Raw genomic sequence first — 22,430 nt, 5'->3', positions numbered from 1 at the left:
AGAGAAATCTCTCCCTACTTCCTCCTTCATTCTCTATTTAATCGGGGATTCTCACTTCATTCGGGGTGGGTCTCCATGAGTCTTGATTCTGTAGGGCAAATTGACATCCATTTAATCGGGGATTCCCACTTCATTAGGGGTGAGTCTCCACGAGTCTCGACTCAGTGGGGTAAATAGATATCCATTTAATTGGGGATCCCACTTCATTCGAGGTGGGTCTCCATGAGTCTCGACTCCGTAGGGGAAATAGACACACATTTAATCGGAGATTCCCACTTCATTCGGGGTGGGTCTCCACAAGTCTCGACTCAATGGGGTAAATAGACATCCATTTAATCGAGGATCCCACATCATTCGGGGTGGACTCTATAGGGCAAATAGACATCCATTTAATCAGGGATTCCCACTTCATTCGGGGTGGATCTCCACGAGTCTCGACTCTATGGAGTAAATAAATATCTCTAGATAAGATGACAATGAAGGGACGAAAAGTCAAACTCAAAAAGTCAAACTTTTGCAACTTTCAAAACCAAATCAAGTTGAATTTCAAAAATATTATTTAAGGAAAGAAAAAAAAACTAAAAAAACTGAAGGTTCAATGACTTCCTTCAACAACTTCCTTTCCTTAGCATTTAAGGTTCATTCATGTCTAATTTATTGTCCACTTGTACACAGTTATATATATAATAACTCTCTTCCCCTAATTAAATTCAAGGTTAAAAGTTTAAAATATAATGGTTCAGTTCATACAGAAACAGTCTAGTTCATACCGTGACAAAGATCGTCGAGGTGAAACATCTATACGATTCTATTATATAACAATTCAATATATATTTCTATAAAGACATTCGATTTCTAAACTATTTATCATATCATTGTTGTCATATTTTGAGGGTGCTTTGAAGAACCTCGATCGCCTTAGATATGCATGCTTCTTCTTTCATTTCCAGAATCGGATACGAGCATCCCATCCTCTCGATTTTTTAGAAGAAACTCAGCAAGTTGTTCGTTCCCGACTTTGCTGATATTCTAGAGGAGACTGTTGTGCTCACAAGAGCTCATCGAACGTCTGATTCAACGAGCACCTATCGAGGAAAATGCAGACAGGAAGTCAGTGATACAAAAACTGTCTGTAGTCCAACTTGTACGAATTAGATTGAATACTAACCGTTTCCCGACATTCTTCGACACTGAGACTCGTCGTATAACAGTGGCAGTGAGAACATTAAGGCATAGGTTTCAAGGATGCTGCAGAATTCACTTCTTGCTGTTGGGGCTGCAATGCTTGGGTTGCCCATGATGGTAGAGGAGCTTGCAGTTTAAGAGGAATATCTGTAACAGGGTGCACAAAATACAAGCTTTCAGCATGAAGCTCATGGCTATCATAAATTTTTCCATTCCACTCCGTAACACCTTCATATTTCACATCTCCTACTATAGGAATTCCAAGATATTGGGAGTGAAGACGGATTTGATGAGTCCTTCCACTCCGAGGTCGTGCTCGAATCAATATCTCGTCTTTCCGAGCATCGACATCTATCAGAGACTTTGATTGGGCTACAATTGTTTCTTCTTCTTCTTCTTCATCTTTTCTAGATTCTGGAAGTTCCTCTTTGGTGCTTTGTCCATTTACAGACAATACTTCAAAAGAGGTTTCCATGTCTCGGACTACCGAACCGCCCGGTAAGGAGCGACCCACATCGGCTGCAGCATAGACACGCCAGACTCCGAACTTTGACCTTCCATGACCAGATTTGACGATGATTTTTTTCCATTTTGGAGCCGAGCCAACGCAGAAGGCAATATATGATTTTGAAACCTTGTGGTCAGTAAATGCCTTCACTAATTTAGAAGCAACTTTATGCGACTTTGTTATAACCATCACCCCGCTCGTGTCACGATCGAGGCGGTTGGCAAGATGAAGCTCTGGCAGACTGATTTTGATCTCTGCATATGAAGAATCCGAGCAGAGAACAATTCGATAAATCGAAAGTGATAGAATAATCGAAAGCTGTAATTACATGACATCATTTGAGACAAAAGTTTAACACTTCAGATACATTCAAGCAGATCTCTCTTCAACAACCAGGATATGGCTAAACCATTTATATCGACTGTCTAATGATCAGAAACATTGCTATTTTTGGCAACAGCACCAAACAATTACACAAATCTTAAGTCAATGTACTCATATCAAACTCCCAGACAACTTTAATGACATAATTTGATGAGATAAACTAAAGGCTTATTTGACAATTTAGTTGAAAAGACAATGTTTGTTCTAGAAAAAAAATAATGAAGGGTTTTTATGTGAGATCCCACATCGGTTAAGGAGGAGAACGGAACACCCTTTATAAGGGTGTGGAAACCTCTCCCTAGCAGACGCGTTTTAAAAACTTTGAGGGAAACCCGAAGGGGAAAGCCCAAAGAGTATAATATCTGCTAGCTGTGGGCTTGGGCAGTTACAAATAGTATTAGAGCCAGACATCGGACGATGTGCCAGTGAGAAGGTTGAATCCTGAAGGGAGGTGGACACGAGGCGGTGTGCTAGCAAGGACGCTGGACCCAAAGGGGGGTGGATTTGGGGGGTCCCACATCGATTGGAGAAGGAAACGAGTGCCTGAGAAGACGCTAGGCCCTGAAGAGGGGTGTATTGTGAGATCCTATATCAGTTGGGGAGGAGAACGAAATACCCTTATAAGGTGTGTAAACCTCTCTCTAACATACGCGTTTTAAAAACCTTGAAGGGAAGCCCAAAGACGACAATATCTTTTAGCGCGGTGGGCTTGAGCTGTTACATTTTATCTCTCTCCTTAAAAACCATTAGACGAAAAGTTTTCATGAAAAATACAAAAGGGATGAGAATTTCAGAGATTTCGTTCTTAAACAGCTTAAAACAATGAATACAAATTCCAGAAAACAGTTCATTGATACAAATTGTTAGACTTCCATTACATTTATCTATTCATTTCACCCAATTTCAACAATAATCAAGTTCATATCAATGCACAAAAGTTTCAAGAAATCAATGCCCGAGATCTGTATGGAATAAATCTTTCAAAACTATTTTTAAGAACAATTCAACCCTTATATCTTCATTCTCTGCAGCTTCGTCCATATTTGAAAATCCATTGAAAGCACATCCTAATATCTTTTTACAATTCTTCAAACGAAAGCAAATCAAAAGTTGCACTTGCACCATTCCAATCGATTATCAAACACGAAAATTTGGGTAAAATTGAATTCAACTTGCCAAGTTCATGTTAAAAATCTAAATCTATCTCAAAAAAAATTCTAGCAAAGAGTTCACATAGGCAGAGAATTCTAGTACCTCCACTCTGCGCACCAGCCATAGCCGAATCGCCGAGAAAAAGAGGAACAGAGGCCAAAACGCTTTCACAGTACACCCCTTGAGGCTTATTGACAACAATGAGCCACTCGTCCTCGTATATAACATCGCAAGCTGACAAAGAAAATAGGCTGGATTTAGAGCAGGCAGCCATGGCTCTGGCGAGCTCCAAGTTCTTAGATATCGCCGGCAATGGAGGCGAGAGGGGCACCGGGTAATTCTCTCCGGTCACCGGCTTTGATGAGTCCGCCATGCTATTGGTGACTGGTCTGAATCTATGGAAGCGGAAGGGTTTTGGGAATTTGGCGAAGGATTTGTGGGGAATTGAGGAGGGGGGCTGAAGTGTAACGACGAGGGCCATTTTTGTAATTAAAAGCTATTTTTGTCCCAAAATTCAATTATAAAAGCTTCTTAAATTTATATTTATTTTATCCTAAATTTTTTAAAATTATAAAATTAAGTCTTTTTAATTTTTTATTTTTTAAATTTAATCTAACTTATTATACACTAAATTTAAAAAAAAATTAAATATATTTGGTTAATTACTTTTAAAATTTTTAATTTATCAAATATTTATTATACACCAAAATTAAAATTTTAAATATTTATTAAAAAGTAACAAATAATTAAAAATTTACATGTTTAAATAATATTTTTTGATCTGACGTTATTGTTGCTGTAACTTACACTGTCCCAAATACACCTTTAGAAAGATCGCCCATTAAAGCGGTACGTGAGCTGGGTTCAGAACGTCAAAAGATCGCCCATTAAATCAGTACGTGAGCTGGGTTCAGAACGTCAAAACATCGCCCATTAAAGCGGTATGTGAGCTGAGTTGAAAATGTCAAAAGATCGCTCATTAAAGCGGTACGTGAGCTGGGTTGAGAACGTCAAAATTTTAAGTTTTTTTTTTTTTTTTTTAATAATTAATATATGTTTAAATTAATATTTCATTTATTTTAATTTGTCAAATTTATAAATAAAAATATTAAAAAAAAATTATCAAATTTTCTCTTGATTTTAAATAATTAGCTTAAAATTTAAAAATATTTATAAAAAAATAATATCACAAGTAAAAATTAATGTTTATTAATCATGGGTTATATTTTTTTAAATATTGCTTTTATTTTTATAATTTCTAATTTTAATTCTTTTACAATTTTGTTTTTTATTTTTATAATTGGGTTAATAATTAAAATATTTTAATATTTACAGAAATTATAATAAAACAATTTTTTTTTTTAATAAAATAATTTTCCCACCCCCACGCGCGGAGTATATGAACAAATCTTTGAAGAACGTTTTGTGGAAGATAGAAACACTCATCGAAATTATTCTCCGGCGGTAGCCCTCAGAATTTAATCAACGAGCAGGTGGAAGGATGTCTTTGATTCTTGAAATCACATTCAAAATTACCTGTTTTACTTCAATTGTTTATAGTATTTCTTTGAGATTTGGTCTCATCTCTTATCTTCTGTGTTTGTTTCAATGGAAAAGTTTGTTTCCGCGGAGAAAATCTTGCGTTTTCGAAGCATTTGAAATCGCGTGGATTCATGATTATATCGGCTCTTTTCTGTGTAGAGAACATCTTAGCATAAAATTTCCAGTCCTGAAGAATTTGGTTTGTTCTGAATTTTTGCTGTTTTGTTCGTAGGTTGTTGCGATTTTGAAGTCAGGAGAAAATATTGAAGAGAAAGGGAGACAGCGGAATCGAGAAGGAGATTCATGAGTTCGTCTTCAGTAATCACTCCAGAAGATGTGTTGGAGTCGCTGATGAATGATGGTACTATCGATTCTCTTAGGTTGAAGATCATCAACCAGCTCAAAGCCAATGTTAGTCTCGCTTCCTCCGTAATCATGTTTTAATTTCTTTGGGTTTCAAATTGGCATCATTGAACTGATTCAACCATGTAATCTTTAGCTCACAATTAAACAAATTTGGGATGCTTGTTTTGAAATTTTGATAAGCCTAAGATTATCAAGTTTGGGTGAAATAAGTTGTAGAAACCAAGTCGGATTAACAAACTTGTAATCTTGGTAACTCACATACCAAACATTGGTTTAAGTTATTGAGGAACTTGGAGCTATGTCAACTGAATCATTCTCTCTAGTGTTCTTAGGAAGTAAAGTTATACATTATCTCATTGGGGTGTCAATAGCTGATAGAATCTACTCACTTCTATTGTGAATTCATGGCTTTTCTGTTTGTAAGAAAAATTGTATGTTCTCTTGAGATTTCTTTTGTTCTATTAGTTTATCCAGCAGTTGTTTGAATTTGAATTTCATAAGGTGATAATGTGATTGAGTGGTCTTTGAGCCGTTGTTTTTGGGCTGCGCATTTGACGAGTCTCTCTGATGTATATTTTCCTTGTTGTAGGAGGAGCTTAAGAACACCACCATTAAAATGGTAGAACAGAGCAAAGTCCTCAACACGCCTGGGGCAGAGAAACAGACCAAAAGAGAGTTATTTGATGCTCTTCGACAGGAACTCGAGTCAGTATTATCTCTACTTTATCGTTTAAATGTCTCCTCTCTTCTTTATACATGTTTTCGTGAGCTGAACTGAACACGAGCAGGCACTTAAAACTTCATCACAGCATGTAATTTAAATTTGTTGAAAGGATTGCACACTTAGTTTTTAGTTTTCCATCTTGTGAGGTCTGTGGTTGAAGCATATTCAAGTTACTACAAATACAAATATTTGAATGAGCATGAGTCCTGAAGAGAGTTATTTGTTTCCATCAGGAACAGAAACTTTATTAACAATAAATTCTTGCAAAATAATTGAAGAGAATACAACATCCACTAGCTTTAAAAAAGCAGATTATGTATCCTCGTATGCGTTGACGGTTTCAGAATGTCGTACCACGTCTGGAATGTTCATGATGATTGTCCGTTTAAGAGAATTCCTCTATTTCTCTCTCTCTCTCTCTCCCTCCCCCTTTTCTCTTTTTCCTTACTAATTGTGCATCTGTTTAAACGATTTGCTGAACAAAGTGTAAGTGAACAGAAGTCTTAATACATGTTTAGGTTTCTGATAATTTTACTACTCTTGGATGTTATGCAGAGCACCCGTGCTTGAGAAAGCCTCTAAATCTGTTTGGGAATTGATTTTGGACAACGGTGGATTGGGCAAAGAAATAAACGACACAGTCGAAAAAGTATTTTGTCGACTGAGTGGCAAGGAACCTCCATTGTTTCCTCCTGAAAATGGGGATATCCCATCGGTCAAAGAAACTGAGAACGACAAAGGGAAGGGAAAAGAACCTGAAGATGATTATCACAAGGAGAAATCACAACCTCTTAGGAAAAGGAGTTTCATTGACATGAATGGCAAAGACGAAAACAATGTCGTAGATGGAGCTGGGGAAAATCTAGCTGCAACTGAGGAACATAGTAGGTCACCTTAGTCGAGTTTGAAGACAAAAACATGTCATGAACCATGCTAGGATGGCAGGTCTTGCAGGTCTGTGATTATTAGCTCGAGTTTTTCGTACTTAATCTGATGAGCATGGCCTGTCAAACACAAATGAAACTCGACACTATACACGCAGCACACGCAATTGATGGGTCCGAAATTATGTTTGTGTGGATGTATATGAACACTTCCATGATCTTTAATGCTCTGGTTAGGAAATAGGACAGTTAGTGGTTAAAAAACTAGCTTTTGTAGCCTAATCTATCCATGTCAATGCTATGAAAAACAATACAAATATTGATTGGCGTTGTTGTGCAGTACTCAGTAGATTACATCACTGATTAAGTTTTCAAGAATCTGTTCTTTTTCCTGTTCTGTTGGCAGTGTTGTGTGTTACTCTGATTTGTGTTGAATTAGATTTGAGTGTTCTAACTTTAATTTAAACCAGATTTCAGTGGTGGTTCAATGGCAGACTGGTTGGTTTATAGGTCTAGAGCCAAGAGGCAAATTTTATTTAGAGTCAGGGCCTTGTGCAAGCTCTACATCGAATGCCGGTATGACAGTCTATTATTAGCAAATACTGTCCTCTTTGAGCTTTTCGTCTTGAGCTTACCTCAAAGTTTTAAAATGGTTAGGGAGAGCATTCCATACCTTTGTAAGGAAGCTTTCTCTCAAGGTTTTAAAACGCGTCTACTAGAGGAGGATTTCATACCCTTGTAAGGAAGCTTTCCGTCTTTGGCTTCCTCTCAAGGTTTTAAGAAGCCCCTTATGGGCTTCTACTCAAGGTTTTAAAATGTGTATGTTAGGGAGAGGAGGTTTCCGCATCCTTATAAGGAAACTATCCTTCCTTAACTTCCCCTCAAAGTTTTGAAACACATCTGCTGCTAGGGAGAAGTTTTCACACCCTTTGTAAGAAAGAGCCTCAAAGTTTGAAACACATCTGCTAGGGAGAGGTTTCCACACCCCGTAAGAAAGAGCTTCTCGTTCTAAAGTTTTGAAACACATCTATTAGGGAGAGATTTCCACGCCCCTTGTAAGAAATGTTTCTTTCCATTAGGGAGAGATTTTCACGCCCTTACAAGGTTCGTTCCTCTCTTCAACCAAAGTAGGATCTCACATTCAATTTTGTATCTATCTAGTTCATAAATTTTAAAAAAAATATCTAATAGATTATAGTACGTGAATATAAAAAACTGTCTAATGATAAAAAAATTCAAGAATCGAACATGAAATTAATATAACCCAACCTACATATATTTTTAAAAAAATTTAGCACATAACAATTAAGTTGGACAACCCAACCGATGTAGAATTATCATTCATCAACAGTTGGGACATGAACAGTCCAAAGAAGCTTCTTATTACACACTGAAAAGAGAGAAACAGGTCTAAAAAAATGATGATATTAATAATTAAAGCCTCCCTCCATCAATGGAGACATTTAAAAATAATACACTTTTTTGAGTAGTTCTCATCATAAATAAAGTAATGAAGAAACCCAGATGGATACTAACTCTAAAGTATGTATTCTTCAAATATGAAAATTTTATTTATCCTCAAATGCCAGGTTGAATATCTGGCTGTACTCATCCACAAAATGAACTTCAAGACCTTCTTTCACATTTGAAGCAAGCTCATCGAAGTCCCTCCTGTTTGCTGAAGGGAATATTATTGTCTTTACCCCACTTCTTCTTGCAGCTATTGTTTTCTCCTTCACCTGTAAGAACAGCATAGGTGAGGATAAGCAATTTGAATAATACGATAAACGATTGAAACCGACGAAATGGACTTAAAACCAAACCGACATTGACAAAATTTGTTTAGCTCGAACTGATGGACAGATTTTGTTGAGGATTGTTGGGAGGGAGTCCCTCGTTGGCTAATTTAGGGATGATCATGAGTTTATAAGTATGGAATACATCTCCATTGGTATGAGGCCTTTTGGGGAAACCCAAAGCAAAGCCATGAGAGCTTATGCTCAAAGTGAACAATATCATACTACTATGGAGACTCGTGATTCCTTACATGGTATCAGAGTTAATGCCTTTAACTTAGCCATGTCAATAGAATCCTCAAGTGTCAACAAAAAAATTGTGAGCCTCGAAGGTGTAGTCAAAAGTGATTCAAGTGTCGAACAAAAAAGTTGTGAGCCTCAAAGGTGTAATCAAAAGTGACTCAAGTGTTAAACAAAGGGTGTACTTTGTTTGAAGGCTCCAGAGAAGGAGTCAAGCCTCGATTAAGAGGAGGCTGTTCGAGGGTTTCATAGGACTCGGAGGAGGCTCTATAATATACTTTGTTCTAGGGGAGGACTGTTGAGGATTGTTGGGAGAGAGTCCCACGGACTGATTTAGGGAATGATCATGGGTTTATAAGTAAGGAATATATCTTTATTGGTACGAGGCCTTTTGGAAAAGTCCAAAGCAAAACAATGAGAGCTTATACTCAAAGTGGACAATATCATACCATTGTGAAGAGGTGTGATTCCTAACCTGTTTTTTTGTTTTATACTAAATAAAATCAAATTGAACTGATGGACTGTTTCACCAGTTTTTTCGATTTTTCTCAACTCCTACTAGGACTTTGATTTAAGCAGTATTTCTAAATTTAGGACGTTGGCATGAAAAGGAGATTATAGCAAGTGTTTAGAACTCTTCAACTTACCCCACCAATTGGGAGAATTTTTCCAGTCAAAGTTACTTCTCCAGTCATGGCAAGATCCTTTTTGACAGGCTTCTTCATGGCAAGTGACAACAGAGATGTTATCATGGTGCAGCCAGCACTTGGCCCGTCCTTGGGCGTTGCTCCAGCAGGAACGTGAAGGTGAAGCTTGGTATTTGCAAAGAAGGGGTTATCTGGTTCTTTTTCGAGCAATATCGCTCGGGAAAGTGTGTGAGCAATTTGTGCACTTTCTTTCATGACATCTCCAAGCTGCCCAGTTATATGAAGCGCCCCTTTCCCATCTCCTTGCTCAACTTGAGTAGTTTCTATGTAGAGAGTGGAGCCTCCCATGGCGGTCCAAGCAAGCCCCATCACAACTCCGACCGGTGTCTGGTCATAAATTCGGTCTGCATGGAAAACTGGTTTCCCCACATAAACAGATAGATTTGACGAGTCAACAAGGACTTTCTCAATTTCATTGGTGACTTCTGATTCATCCTGCAAAAGCCATGAAAAATTCAGGACATGAAATCAGACATGGAGCAAGGACATGACTTCGGTAGCGACATTGCTCAGGAAAACTCCAATTCGGTTAGATTCTAGCGTCCAGCTATATTTCATAAATACCTTGGCATCCACAGGTTGATTGGGATGCGAATCATCGGCTAGAAGATCACCCGACATCTTCGATTCAGCCTTCTGTTCTTGGCTACTTACTTTGATCAATTCACTATCACTCTGAATTTCACTTCCACTGTTTTGACTCGATTCATCTAAGAGTTCGACTTTCTCTTCATTAGATTCAACAACCTCCGCTGGTGCAGGTTCATCTGATGCTCCTTGTCTTACAAGCTGAAGAGCAATCTGCCACATTCCAAATAAAATTATATGGTAAGGTTCCTGCTTTTTTATACAATGGCAAGGTTCTTTATACGATCCAGGCAACAGCTCCAAGATGTATCACAGAAAATTCAAACATGTACAATTGGTTTAGCACAGAATATATCTTCTAATGGCTTCTCACAAGATTATTCTAACAGCTGAGTTCTTTCACAAACCTTACGATAGATCTTTTCAATGTGCTTCTGGAGATTTCTGACCCCTGCTTCTCGACAGTAGTTTTCGATGAGACCAAGAAGGGCCGCATCAGTCACTTCGACCTGAAATTAGTTGGAATTATACATTTTCATGGTATCCTCTGGTTATAGGTGCCTCAGAGAGAGAGGGAGGAAGAAACAGACCTGTTCAGGTTTAATACCACACGCTTCGCGTGTAGCTTTCTCCAAGTAGTCTCTTGCAATGTGCATCTTCTCATCGGTAATATATCCAGCAATGGCAATGACTTCCATCCTATCGAGAAGAGGATTCGGTATCATTTCAACAACATTCGCCGTGCAGACAAAAAGAACCTGTAATGGACATTTGCAAATGGTAAGCTACTTTTAGTAAACCTTGTACCCCAACTTCACATGCCAACTTCCACTTAACCGAATTCTAAAATATAAATCTTATGACCGACAGAGAAATTTATCACCTTAACCCACCTTTGAAAGGTCAATTGGAACGTCAAGATAATGGTCCAAAAAGTTAGCATTCTGCTCAGGATCAAGAAGCTCCAACAAAGCACTAGCGGGATCTCCAGCATGACCTCCTCTTCCAAGCTTCATGAAGCAAGATACAAGATAAAAAGAATACCAAAATTATGAAGTCTCAGTTAAAATTGTGTCGAAAGACGTATTTTTCAAGGAATATATCAAATGAACAATAGACTTTGTACTCGCCAAAGAATATATCTAATGAACTGACTACGCCTGAACAAGGTAAATCAGGTACATTCTTATAATATATGTGTGCGTGCACGTGTTGAGAGATATGTTTTAGAATCAATCAGACCATTAGAGCTCCAAATACCTTGTCTATCTCATCAATCAGGACAAGAGGATTAGCAGTTCCAACATTTTTAAGACACTGCACCATCTTTCCTGGCATTGCACCAATATAGGTTCGCCGATGACCCTGGATGCAGTTTTGCAGTTAGAGAGTGTACATGCAATAACTTAGCAGCTGTACAAAGATACAGGTCAAAGAATAAGCTTAAGTACCTTAATTTCCGCAACATCAGCTAATCCTCCAACTGAAAATCGGAAGAATTTACGATTTAAGGCCCGGGCAATTGAGCGACCAATGCTAGTTTTCCCCACTCCAGGTGGACCAGAGAGACAAATGATTTTTCCTGTCATGTATTAACTCACTTGTCAACAAACTAACAAGTTCAAAATACAAGTATTTGTTTCTTTAAGATGAAAAAAAAACTTAGTTTTTTTTTTTTTTTTTTTTTTTTAAAAAAGGAAGATAAAAACAGTAGCTAGTTGTCATTGACATATGTCACAAACTATTGACCAAGTCTTTTTATTTAAGCATCACCAACTATTTAGAAATAAAGAATAATAATCAAGCATGATTCGGACACATCGTTTGCCTGAATATCATCAAACATCTCAAAGCACCAAGGCTGATTTTATCCATCAAAACATAGTTATCAAGAAAGACATCAGCAAGCCAGCAAAAACATGAAAGAAGAGAGTCAACAGGCATGGAACGAGTACTTCTTTATCATCATAGCACATATTTTTATCCACAATCAGAAAACAAAAAGGCACAAAAACCTTGTGAAGTCCCTCTGAGCTTTCCAACAGCAATAAACTCGAGGATTCTTTCCTTGACATCAGTTAATCCATAATGATCTTCATCTAGGATTTTTTGTGCACCGAGGACATCAAAATTCTCATCACTGCAGTTGTATAATGTAAAATAAGTGAAAAATGTCTCAATCTCCATCATTGCATCAGCAATCGTAAGTGTGTATTGCAGGTACAGAAGTTCAAATTCATAAACCTGTAAACTCCCCAAGGAAGTGCAGTCAACCAGTCCAGATAGTTTCGTGTAACATTAAACTCACTCGAACTGGCCTCCAATAGCTGCAGTTTTGTAAGCTCTTCTTCTATGACTTGCGCCACGTGTGGGGGACATTTGTCTTTGTTTGGTTCAAGTCTTTCCCTAAACTTTGCTGTAGCAGAAATAAATATTAGTATAACTATAATCAATGATAAAAAGATCAATGAAAAGCAAAGCCTAACATCGACCCTCCAGACTGCATCATTGTATTGAAGCTACCAACAAATTACCACCATAACATTTCAAGGATAGGAGTACATCTGAATTCATAATTAAGCATGCCCCCAGAAATTCAGGACTTTCCCTAAAATGATTAATTTTTCGAACTTTCGACATACAAACTCATTTGAGAGACTTTATAACCCACTCACATCTAGGGTCATCAACCTCTTGCAGACATCTTCTTAGTGGTTTATTCAATTAAAAATTGAGTTAGTTCACAGGAACTCTCCATGCAATTTATATCAGGTATATATACAGACCAAAATAGAATCCATCGCTCGAAAGTTTTAACATGGGCTCACTGAGAAAAGGCTAACCTGAAAGAGCTGTTTTGTCATCTGTCTCAAGTCCAAGCTCCTGAACATAGACATTCCAATAAAATGTCTCAAGAGTTTGAAACAAGAGGAAAACCTCGCTAGTAACAAGTAGCTAGTAAGTGGACAATATATTAGCAGATCGGTGACCACGTGATGAAAGTTGTACAAACCTTTTTAATGGCTTTAAGTTGCTCGTTCAACAAGTAACGACGTTGCTCACCACTTATTTTCTCCTCAATAGCCTTCGCTATAGATTCCTATTTTAACCATTTAAAGGATAATATCAGCAAGCCCAATCGCCTTCAATATATTAATAGGAGGAATATTTGTGAATCGAATTCAAAATTGTCAGACATATATCCGTCTTTCTATCATTCTTAGCATATTGATAAATAGCACCAAAAAGTGGGAGTTGAAAGAAAATGGATACTTGTGAAACTGTAAAGTTTTTCTGTCCTCATTCTTGTGTAAAGAGAATCACATAGATTGGGACTGGAGCCACTAGGCTCAGAGTATGCTATTCTTTTAGACAACCTCAGTCATTAGAAATTAAAACATATTCATGTAGAATCTATTTTAATTATAATGAAAATTAAAACCTCTACATGCATTTTCATATAGCAATAGACTAGCCTTATAAATTGTTCAAAATGTGAAATTATCAAGAAAACTTTCGCAACATACCTGAATCTTGTTTATTTCCATCTCCTTCTTCAATAACTCAAGTGTAAGTTTTAATCGTTTATACACCTAAATCAGAGGAAGAAAAAGAGTAAGAAACAAATAGAACCAACGAAATAACTGCAATGTTAATCGATGCTAGAATGCAACAAATTAAATCTATGACAATCATATCTATGAAGACAACTTTTTTTTTTTTTTTTTTTTTTTTTTTTTTTGGTCTTAAAAATGTATAAAAATCTATCTTCCCACAGATGCCGCACAACCCATTATATCTACCAAGAGTTTAAGAGTCTCAATATCTGCTTACGTCTAATTCTTCAAGCACCTCCTGGCATTGTAATTTATTTGCTCCAGATATTGCTGCCCCAAAATCTGCTAATCTTGGAAAATTGAAATCGCCAATATGCTGCACCACAGAAAAAAAGAAGAATAAAAAAAAGTATCCTGAACAACCCCACATTACATATGACTAACCCTTGAAATGTAAATGGCGTCTGTCAAATATCTACTTACATCTAACTGTTCAAATACGCTTGGATTATTTTTTATGTTCGGGATTTTTTTTTTCTTTGATTTTCCTGTTTTTTTCTTTGTTTCTTTTCTTTCTTTTTTGTGGAGGGGGTACCTGGGTGTATGTTTGAACATGATCCCTCCATAGGGAACTGGTCTTTAAAACGTCCCTTAGGGTAGATATAACCTCAAATGAAGTTGCCTTTATAACATCATCATCCTTGTTATAAGGTTTATCCTGTAGAAAGTGCAATAAAAATTAGCAACACAGAATGAGAAAATCCATTCTCAAAGGAAACCTCAAGAAATGATTCGAATGAGAAATGTAGAACCACGTGCCTTGAGATGATCAACTTTCACAGTTAGGGGCTCCTCGCTAACCTATACAGAAATCGTAAGTACAGTCATTTTCCAGCTCTGTAATTCGCACAATCAAATAAAAGCCTAATACATAAACATTAAGACCATATATATTACGGCGCAATCTAAGTAGCTTTTAGGGTCATATAACAAATGGCAAGGGAAGAGAAAGGCAGAATGCCTATTTCTTATGCTATTCCTATATCCTATGTCTGAAATTATTCCTAGATCCTATTACCATCTCTGTAATTCGGAGTCTCCTGTGACCAATAAGCACCACCTGGTCTCCTTGGATACTTGAAATCTGAAATGGAAATAAAGAGCACATAGAATCAACCCCACTAAGAGCAAAAACGTTAGTGCTTGATACTGCTAAAGAAAAAGGGCAAAAATTAACACAAGTACCTGAGCAAGGGTGCCAACTTCATGAAGCCTATCATATAATTCTTTACCTTTCAAATCACTAATATTTTTTTCTGTCTCCGTTCCAGATACTAAACTAGGATCAGTTCCTGGTTCATCCTTAAGAAGGAACGTACCGGCATACGGAGCTTGCCTTCTTCTGCTTTCTTGCAGAGCGGCCAATAGTTTAGGATCCTGCAATATATCACATATCTCAAATCCCTTCCCCATAAACAAGTCAATGCCTCCAATATATTGGTTCAACGAGCAACATAAGAATTGACGCACAATTCAAATGTAAACAGCATGATACCAACATCACCAAAGAGAACAAAAGACCAAGATACATGAGAGCACTTCAACTTAAATGACAAGGCAATGTAGTCCAAGCGTGTCGAGAACATATGATACCTTCACATAAATTGGCATGTAGAATCCAGGAAATAATGGCCTGTGTGGCAATGGCAGCGCCAAAACCTGTTGAAAGAACAAACAAAACCATTTATCTTTGTTGTCAAGAAACATTTGGGATTAGTCAAATTAAGAATCAAACCGAACTAATCCAAGTATGAAACTTTTATAGGAGGTGATACGAAATGGAAGGTTTCACCATAATCCTACTACAATATCTAACTTGGTCTAGTTCAACCTCCCAAACTCAAATATGTCATAATGATGAAGTATTATCCTTCTTTTGTTCTTCTGTTCTTTCTCTTCAACCCTTCAGCCAAGTTAACTAAATTAAGATACCAAATTCAATCCTCGAAGTGCTCAACAATGTAGGGAGAATGGAACATTCAATCACTTTTTCCCTAGCATTCCTCATCCACACGTCGAGTAAAAATCAAAACTCAATACCAACCGTCATATAGTCCTCCGGCCGAGGATTCGTCGGAATGATAGCAGACGTAGATTTCGACTCAGCATCCTCCGCCCCTGCCTCCTCCACCTTAGCGTCGATTTCAACCACCGGTTGCGACCCATCACTGGCATCGGAGCAAAAAAACGCCCGACCACTCAACCTCGTGTTTCTCCCACCCAACCCTCTGAGAGACCCAAGAACCCTAACCAGAGGCGATTCCGATTCGGCTGCCGGCCGGAGACTCGGAGCCAGGCTGTGGAACCGGCTCCGAAAGCATGAGGAGTTCACAACCTTCAACATTGACTGGGAATCGAAAAACTACGTAATTTCTTAATGGAATTCTTGAAGGAGTTTCAGTGATTTCGCTAATTCGGATGGTGGTTCTGATCCACAACCGCCATTGACGAGGAAGAGCTTGGCCGAAAAGAAAACCCAAACTGAACTAGGTTGGTCGTGCTAAAAACCCTTCGTAAACCCTCGGGTAATGTGTGATTTTACTAAAATACCCCTATTCGATGTTGAATTGAATTACTTATCGCTACATCATGACTTCAAATCAGACGGTTATAAAAGTAAATTGGTAATTATTTTAATGCAAATTTAGTCCTATAATTTTTTTAAAAAAATTAGATTTTAGTACCTATAATTTTTTAAAATTATTATGCTTTAATAAACCTTTATGTATAAATTTATAGTTTGATAAAAAATTTATAAATAATCTTTACTAAATTCTTAATATTTAAAATAGTAAAAATTAAATTTTAACTTTCACCAATTTTGAAATTTAACCCAAATATTTATCTTAATAGAAGTTTTAGATTTCATGATTTATATCACACGTTGCCCTCTGTGAATTAGTTCCAAGAAAGCGGTCGTTCACGTTAGAAATCTTGGTCTTTGATGTAGTTGCAATAAGTTTCCTTTTTTTCGTCGAGATTGAGTTGGTGTTCAGTGTCGGTACCTGAGTGAGAGTAGCCAAAGGGAACAGTCGGCCGGTGGGAGCGAGAAGTTTGGGATTCGAGTCACGTTTACGAGAAATGTTCTAGAAAACGTGAGAGAGGGAGAGATTTTTTAGAGAGAGTTTAAAAGCAAGGTTGAAAAAAAGTTTATAAGTCATAATATGGCCATAAGAAAAAGAAAAAAAAGGAACACCACAACTTAAATATCTTATAACTCGAGAAAGAATTGACAACTAGTCTCATCCCCTTATTAGACATGATTTTGGTGGACAGTCATCTACCCCATATTGCAAGTCAAATATATATGTTTTAACTAGTTGACCTATGCACAAATTGGTTATACATTAAATAATAATAATAATGTAATCCTATAAATTTTTTCACAGCTTTTTTCAAAGAGATTCGAACCTCGATCAGGAGATAGGGAGGATCCGACAAAAGTACAAAATTCCAATTGTTCAAAGAATCAGATCGGTTCTAGAAAAGGTAGGTGTCGGATTCAACCGGGGGGAAAGAACTGAAGATGTTTCCAATACTATTATCCTTTTTGCAATGACAAAGTTGTATGTGTTCCAAAGAAAAGTTGTTCATTTTTCAGGGTCTCGAAGGGGCGACTTGAGTGTCTAACCTCTAAGGTGAGGTCAAGGGCATTAATAGGAAAATGCACGCACTTGTAGTCGTTTCAAATGGGATCAAAAGGCCTTTTGTTTCAAGCTTCCGAGATCGATATATCCCTCTCAAAACCTAGCCGGTTAAATCGATACTTTTTTTTAAGAACCAATAGATATAAATCACCTAAAAGTCAACCAATATGCAAGATTACAAAACTACAAAAGCTGCATAAACTCATAATCCCCTACAATACATTAATTTCTCAGATCTAAACAAATGCTACATAAATTTTCAGCTCATCAACCTTTGTTCATAACAAAATTCATGATGCTACACCTCTTTAAGCCTCAAATCCTTCCCTTCCGTTCAGATTTCATAGCAAACTTGTAAACTGTTCTTCCCCTTTCTCTAACAGTGTCTGCCCTGAATCAAGGACTTCCTCCTTTGCTCATTTTCTCTTGTTTCCATGTAGCCTGGCCGCATTAACTGACATATGAGTCAACAACATAGTGATATTAGATATAAAGCCAAGATTAGAACAACAAAGTTCTTTACAGACAGTAACACAATTTGTCGTAACTGAACCACGGCCTCTGCTGATAACAATAAATAATGTCTCGATATGGTCGTACGAGCAAAAACTATCTATTGATGAAGTAAATAGCCTATGCTCAATCTTATTTGACCGTGCTGCAGATAGTCAGAAGGATTCAAGCATAAAAAAGAAGGTTGAGAGAATAGACCAAATCAAAGTCTCTTTCGTTTAGTATTGACATGGTCGTACGAGCAAAAACTTTCTATTGATGAAGTAAATAGCCTATGCTCGGTCGATACTTTCTATTGATGAAGTAAATAGCCTATGCTCAATCTTATTCGACCGTGCTGTAGATAGTCACAAGGATTCAAGCATAATAAAAAAGGTTGAGAAACTAGACCAAATCAAAGTCGAACCTCACAAGCAAGTTCTTCCTTTGTGCATAACTGTACGGTAATGCCTTCGAAGAACGGACTCGTTCGATGAAAAAAGTGTGAGGAATCGTACGAGGTTTCAGATGAAAGCAGAAATACCATGAAGTTAATACAAGGAGGTGACTTTGTTCCTCGTTTGGATCCAGTTGAAAAGTAAGAAACCATCGATGAAACGAAATCGGTAGAACGGAGCAATGTTTCAATGCTTGGATCATATCATGTAGATGAGCAAAATATAAGAAATATCACACAGTTTTTTTTTTTTTTCCCCATTCATCTAGTCATGCAGGTAACTAAATCTCTCGCAATTCGAGACATACAGAGTCATAAACCGTAATCGTAAGACTACTCTAATTTCCTTCACGACAAGATAGCTACAAGAGGATGACAGATACGGTTAGCGAGCGCGTTCTATGACTTTCATATAAATCAGTTTCTACAAGACAAAATACGATCGCATTATACGATCAGGCTTACTATGTCATACGTCGTGGTAAACAGTTTTAACTAATAAAAGAGAACAAAAATTGCACTCAAATTTTATATGGCAGAATAAAACTGAAGGATCTTACCTTTTCAAAACTTGTTCCCGACTCTAATGAGATCCATAAATTGGCAAAAATAACCACTCCCCTCCAGTCGAAACCATTTCCGAAGCCAAGACAATAGCCTGTTAAGTCTCCTCCTCGCTGTCCTCTTCATAGTCAGAATCCGATTCATCATACCGGGGTTGTGTAAGAGAACTCATATCGAACGTTGGTGCAGTTTCCATCTCCTCCATATCTATGGTGTCGTAGGTCATCCTTTCAGCGAACTTTTCATCGGAACAATTGAGGAGCCATGAAAGAGAACAGGTAACTCCCTTCTGTACAACCTTCCTATGTCTAGGCTTTATTGTGGACTCCAGACCATACGTAAAGAACGCAGGAAAAGCGACCAGATCGTCTAAAGGCCTTCCCATCTCCTTTTGGAAGAACTGAAAGCTGTGTTTCATTATGTCAAGATTCAATGCAAGCAACTGGGGACAACCTATAACCATGTTCTTTACTTGCTGCAAGGAAAACCCGCAACTTTTTAAGAAATCGACATGGCTGTTCACAGCCGAACTGCTAAGGCTAACAACTTGTGGCATCTTTTCAATTATAGTGCCGAAGTTATCGTTATCCAATTCAATTATCGATTTTAGTAAGTTCCTTTGACTTGGAAGCTTAGTCTCAAGGTCCATTCCTATGATCTCGGCATACTGTGCAACTATAGAAGAAAGATATGCTTCTCTCACATTAAACTCCAAGAGCAATTGGATGTTGGGTTTGACCCTTTTTTCCAATCCGAACCCGAGAATGTGTGGTCGTTTCTCTATTAACCTAGCCACTGCTAATCTTGGAATTCCCAAACTTTCAAGATATTCTACGAAAGGCTTGATTACTCGAGCAACCCTCATTCCCAAAATTTCAGGGTACTTGGTTAAAACCCCTCCGATTTCTCTTCTTGCCACTCCGATTCCTACCAAGTATGCCACTGAAGTGCTCATGGTTCCCTCAAGCTTAAACCCCAATACTTCTGGATATCTCTCAAGAACGCGCGGGATATCACTTGGTTTAATATCCATGCCCTGAAGATATTTGACTACTGGACCAAGGTCCACAACGACGCTGGAATGGAGGACTTGCGGATACCTTCTTAAAAACTCGGTGAAAGTAGATTTCCTAACACCCAATTTACCAAGGTAATCAAGTACTGGTACCATATTTTTCTTAACACTGCAGCCAAGAACAAGGGGGTAGTTATTTATATCTTCAATGGTAAGTCCTAGTTTGAGAAGAAAATCGACACGTTCCTTCATAACATCAACTGTTACTGGAAGCTCCAATCCATCAAGTTCATCAGGAACAATACCAATTCCACGCAAGAACTCGTAAACCTTTGCACGATTTTCCTGTCTCACATTCTTCATTTCCACTAAGCTAGGGCGACTATATAACGATGAAGCACTTCCCTCTTTTCTACTCACTTTAGAACTGTAAGGCTTTGATGTAATAGTAGAATGCAGTGATTTAGATACTGTTCTCCTATCACCACGAGAGTACTGTAACTTTGTAATCAAACCCCTCCTTTTCTCATGGTTAGGAGACGTTTGAAAAGTTGATGTCGTAATAAATTTGAATTTCTGACATTTAAGGGTAGGCATCTCGAGTAACATGATGGAAAAATTAGGTTTTACCACACCAGTATGGCCTCTGATCATCATAACTCTAGGTTTTGCACCCCTGCGCCTGGAAAAACTGCATATATGTTACAATTTAAAAAATAATAATAAGAAAATAAGAAAAAATAAATATATCTATGAATAACAAAATACTGTACAAGATGAATTAACCGACCTCTACTTACACGATAACACTACAATACTAAAGTTCACTAAAAATTTGATTTAGATTACCTACTAGTTCACGTATTGACGATCCATATCCACTTCCAAAGTACTACATAGTCCAGAATTTCTAAACATTTGAATCAGCATCAAATTATATTCAAAACTTTAAAAGAAAAACGAGGAAGAACCAAAACGAGAGAGACAGAGAGAGAGCCATATCAACTGGTTCATTTAAATAGAGGAAGTCTCTCCATTGCAAACGGAAAAGAGTTTCCTCCTCGCTGTTTGAGATAAAGCACTCTCCTAAACAAACCTCACAAGGGTCTATCCCCTTGCAGATGAAGGAGAAGTAACCCTCCTCGATTTTCTTCAAATGCAGGGCAGACTCAGTGTCCTACTGAAATTTCGATAGGTTTACTCCTTCAATCATAGATAGGTTTCCTTTTGAAGTAATGAACTTGGTTTATCTTATACTCAAATGAACTTTTACTGAGGATTCAATATTACCATATGGATCATTTCAGATAATTTGGTGAACAGTTGAAATGAGCATGAAAAAGTTATCGATACTTTTTTTATCTTTTAAGTTGTTCTGTTAGATTAGTTGTTCAAGGCCTCTAAATTTATAATCAAATAATGTTCGTGTTGAACTAATGGCCGTGTAAGGTAGGTTAGTATTACACAACTTACAATGAAAGCATTGTGAATCTCATTCGTATTCATTCTTTTTTGTGAGATCTCAAATCGGTTGGAGAGGGGAACAAAACATTCCTTATAAGAGTATGGAAACCTCTCCCTAATAGACGCGTTTTAAAACCTTGAGAGAAAGCCGAAAGAGTATAATATCTGCTACCGGTAGGCTTGGGCTAAGGGGAAAGGGTTGGCATGAAATAGGCATTGAGTGGAACGAAATTAACTAGGTGGTAGAGTTGTGAAAACATCATATAGTTTTCAATACCGACTCTTCGAACCGTTCAGACATCCATCCCCTATGCACATAGCAGTAAACTCAAAATATATATGTATATCAAGGAGTTGCTAACTTCCCAGAGATAGTCATGCTACATACAAGATCACAACAATTTGCAGATTCACAAACTTACAGAAACACATAATTAAGCATAAGACAACCCTAGAAAAACAACAAATTATCAACGTATGGAGTCCAGTTCCTAAAAATTCGCATAGAAACATCCCAATTTCAGTCAAACCCACAAAAACTCAGAGAATAAAACATCCAAACTTCCATTTCCACAAAAATTAAAAGATGTTCCACATGTAAAATTCAGTACGAAAACTAATTTACCTTAGATTTCTATGATCAGACTAAGTCGAGTAAGAGCTTGAAGGCCTGCGATGGCGAAGAGCGCGGAATGTGAGAAGCCAATGAACCGAGAGGTGAGCACGTGGATTTCTCAGCTGCAGTGAAGTGAAGCAGAGCAAGGAATCGCCATGGAAGCGAGGATAAGTAAAGCTGTAGAATATAAGCAGCCCGCTGGAGATGGAGAGGGTGGGCGGATAGGGTTATTTTTCAAAACATTGGAATTTGGAAATTTGTGCCTTTGTAAATATCTAATTTTGTAATTTAAATAAATCTAAAAATTAATTTCCATTTTATTATTAAAAATTTAAATTAAATTATAGTCTTTTATTATTTTTCCATGTAATTTTTTTTAATATATTCTTAAAAATTATATAATTTAACCAATTTCATTAAAAATTAACGTAAAAAATTTTGAAAAATTGGAAGTATTGAAATTAAAATGTATTTTAATAAAT

General features: G+C 37.2%; 4 protein-coding genes across 5 annotated transcripts; 1 reads left to right on the top strand and 3 right to left on the bottom strand.

Annotated features, from left to right (window-relative positions):
* Nucleotides 1-682: 682 nt before the first annotated feature.
* On the bottom strand, nucleotides 683-3,698 carry LOC111798077 (RNA pseudouridine synthase 1). The gene is made up of 3 exons (XM_023681034.1): nucleotides 3,332-3,698; nucleotides 1,169-1,947; nucleotides 683-1,085 (listed from the first exon to the last, which is right to left on the bottom strand). Exons 1-2 carry the CDS (start codon nucleotides 3,600-3,602, stop codon nucleotides 1,226-1,228), a joined length of 993 nt encoding a protein of 330 aa, XP_023536802.1. The 5' UTR covers nucleotides 3,603-3,698; the 3' UTR covers nucleotides 683-1,085; nucleotides 1,169-1,225.
* Nucleotides 3,699-4,635: 937 nt separating this feature from the next.
* LOC111798060 lies at nucleotides 4,636-7,104 on the top strand. The gene is made up of 4 exons (XM_023681014.1): nucleotides 4,636-4,722; nucleotides 5,004-5,182; nucleotides 5,727-5,842; nucleotides 6,417-7,104. The coding sequence occupies exons 2-4, from the start codon at nucleotides 5,075-5,077 to the stop codon at nucleotides 6,757-6,759; spliced, it is 567 nt and encodes a 188-aa protein (XP_023536782.1). The 5' UTR covers nucleotides 4,636-4,722; nucleotides 5,004-5,074; the 3' UTR covers nucleotides 6,760-7,104.
* A 946-nt stretch (nucleotides 7,105-8,050) lies between these two features.
* Nucleotides 8,051-16,182, bottom strand: LOC111798716 (lon protease homolog 1, mitochondrial-like). The gene is made up of 20 exons (XM_023682030.1): nucleotides 15,738-16,182; nucleotides 15,287-15,352; nucleotides 14,879-15,070; nucleotides 14,712-14,777; nucleotides 14,453-14,494; nucleotides 14,229-14,351; nucleotides 13,911-14,009; nucleotides 13,604-13,669; nucleotides 13,090-13,176; nucleotides 12,920-12,959; nucleotides 12,321-12,492; nucleotides 12,092-12,216; nucleotides 11,528-11,658; nucleotides 11,337-11,441; nucleotides 10,970-11,086; nucleotides 10,667-10,834; nucleotides 10,484-10,585; nucleotides 10,053-10,289; nucleotides 9,429-9,923; nucleotides 8,051-8,484 (listed from the first exon to the last, which is right to left on the bottom strand). Exons 1-20 carry the CDS (start codon nucleotides 16,035-16,037, stop codon nucleotides 8,314-8,316), a joined length of 2,904 nt encoding a protein of 967 aa, XP_023537798.1. The 5' UTR covers nucleotides 16,038-16,182; the 3' UTR covers nucleotides 8,051-8,313.
* Nucleotides 16,183-17,460: 1,278 nt separating this feature from the next.
* On the bottom strand, nucleotides 17,461-22,178 carry LOC111798974 (transcription termination factor MTERF4, chloroplastic). Of its 2 annotated transcripts, none has more exons than XM_023682339.1 (3): nucleotides 21,958-22,178; nucleotides 18,850-20,559; nucleotides 17,461-17,794 (listed from the first exon to the last, which is right to left on the bottom strand). In XM_023682339.1, the coding sequence occupies exon 2, from the start codon at nucleotides 20,523-20,525 to the stop codon at nucleotides 18,951-18,953; it is 1,575 nt and encodes a 524-aa protein (XP_023538107.1). In that variant the 5' UTR covers nucleotides 20,526-20,559; nucleotides 21,958-22,178; the 3' UTR covers nucleotides 17,461-17,794; nucleotides 18,850-18,950. The 2 variants fall into 2 exon arrangements, with proteins under 2 accessions (XP_023538107.1, XP_023538106.1); XM_023682338.1 differs by having other exon boundaries at nucleotides 18,850-20,550.
* Nucleotides 22,179-22,430: the final 252 nt, after the last annotated feature.

The sequence above is a fragment of the Cucurbita pepo genome, chromosome LG07, assembly GCF_002806865.2.
Source record: "Cucurbita pepo subsp. pepo cultivar mu-cu-16 chromosome LG07, ASM280686v2, whole genome shotgun sequence".
NCBI classification, from domain to species: Eukaryota; Viridiplantae; Streptophyta; class Magnoliopsida; order Cucurbitales; family Cucurbitaceae; genus Cucurbita; species Cucurbita pepo.
This window is presented reverse-complemented; position numbering and strand designations above follow the sequence as displayed.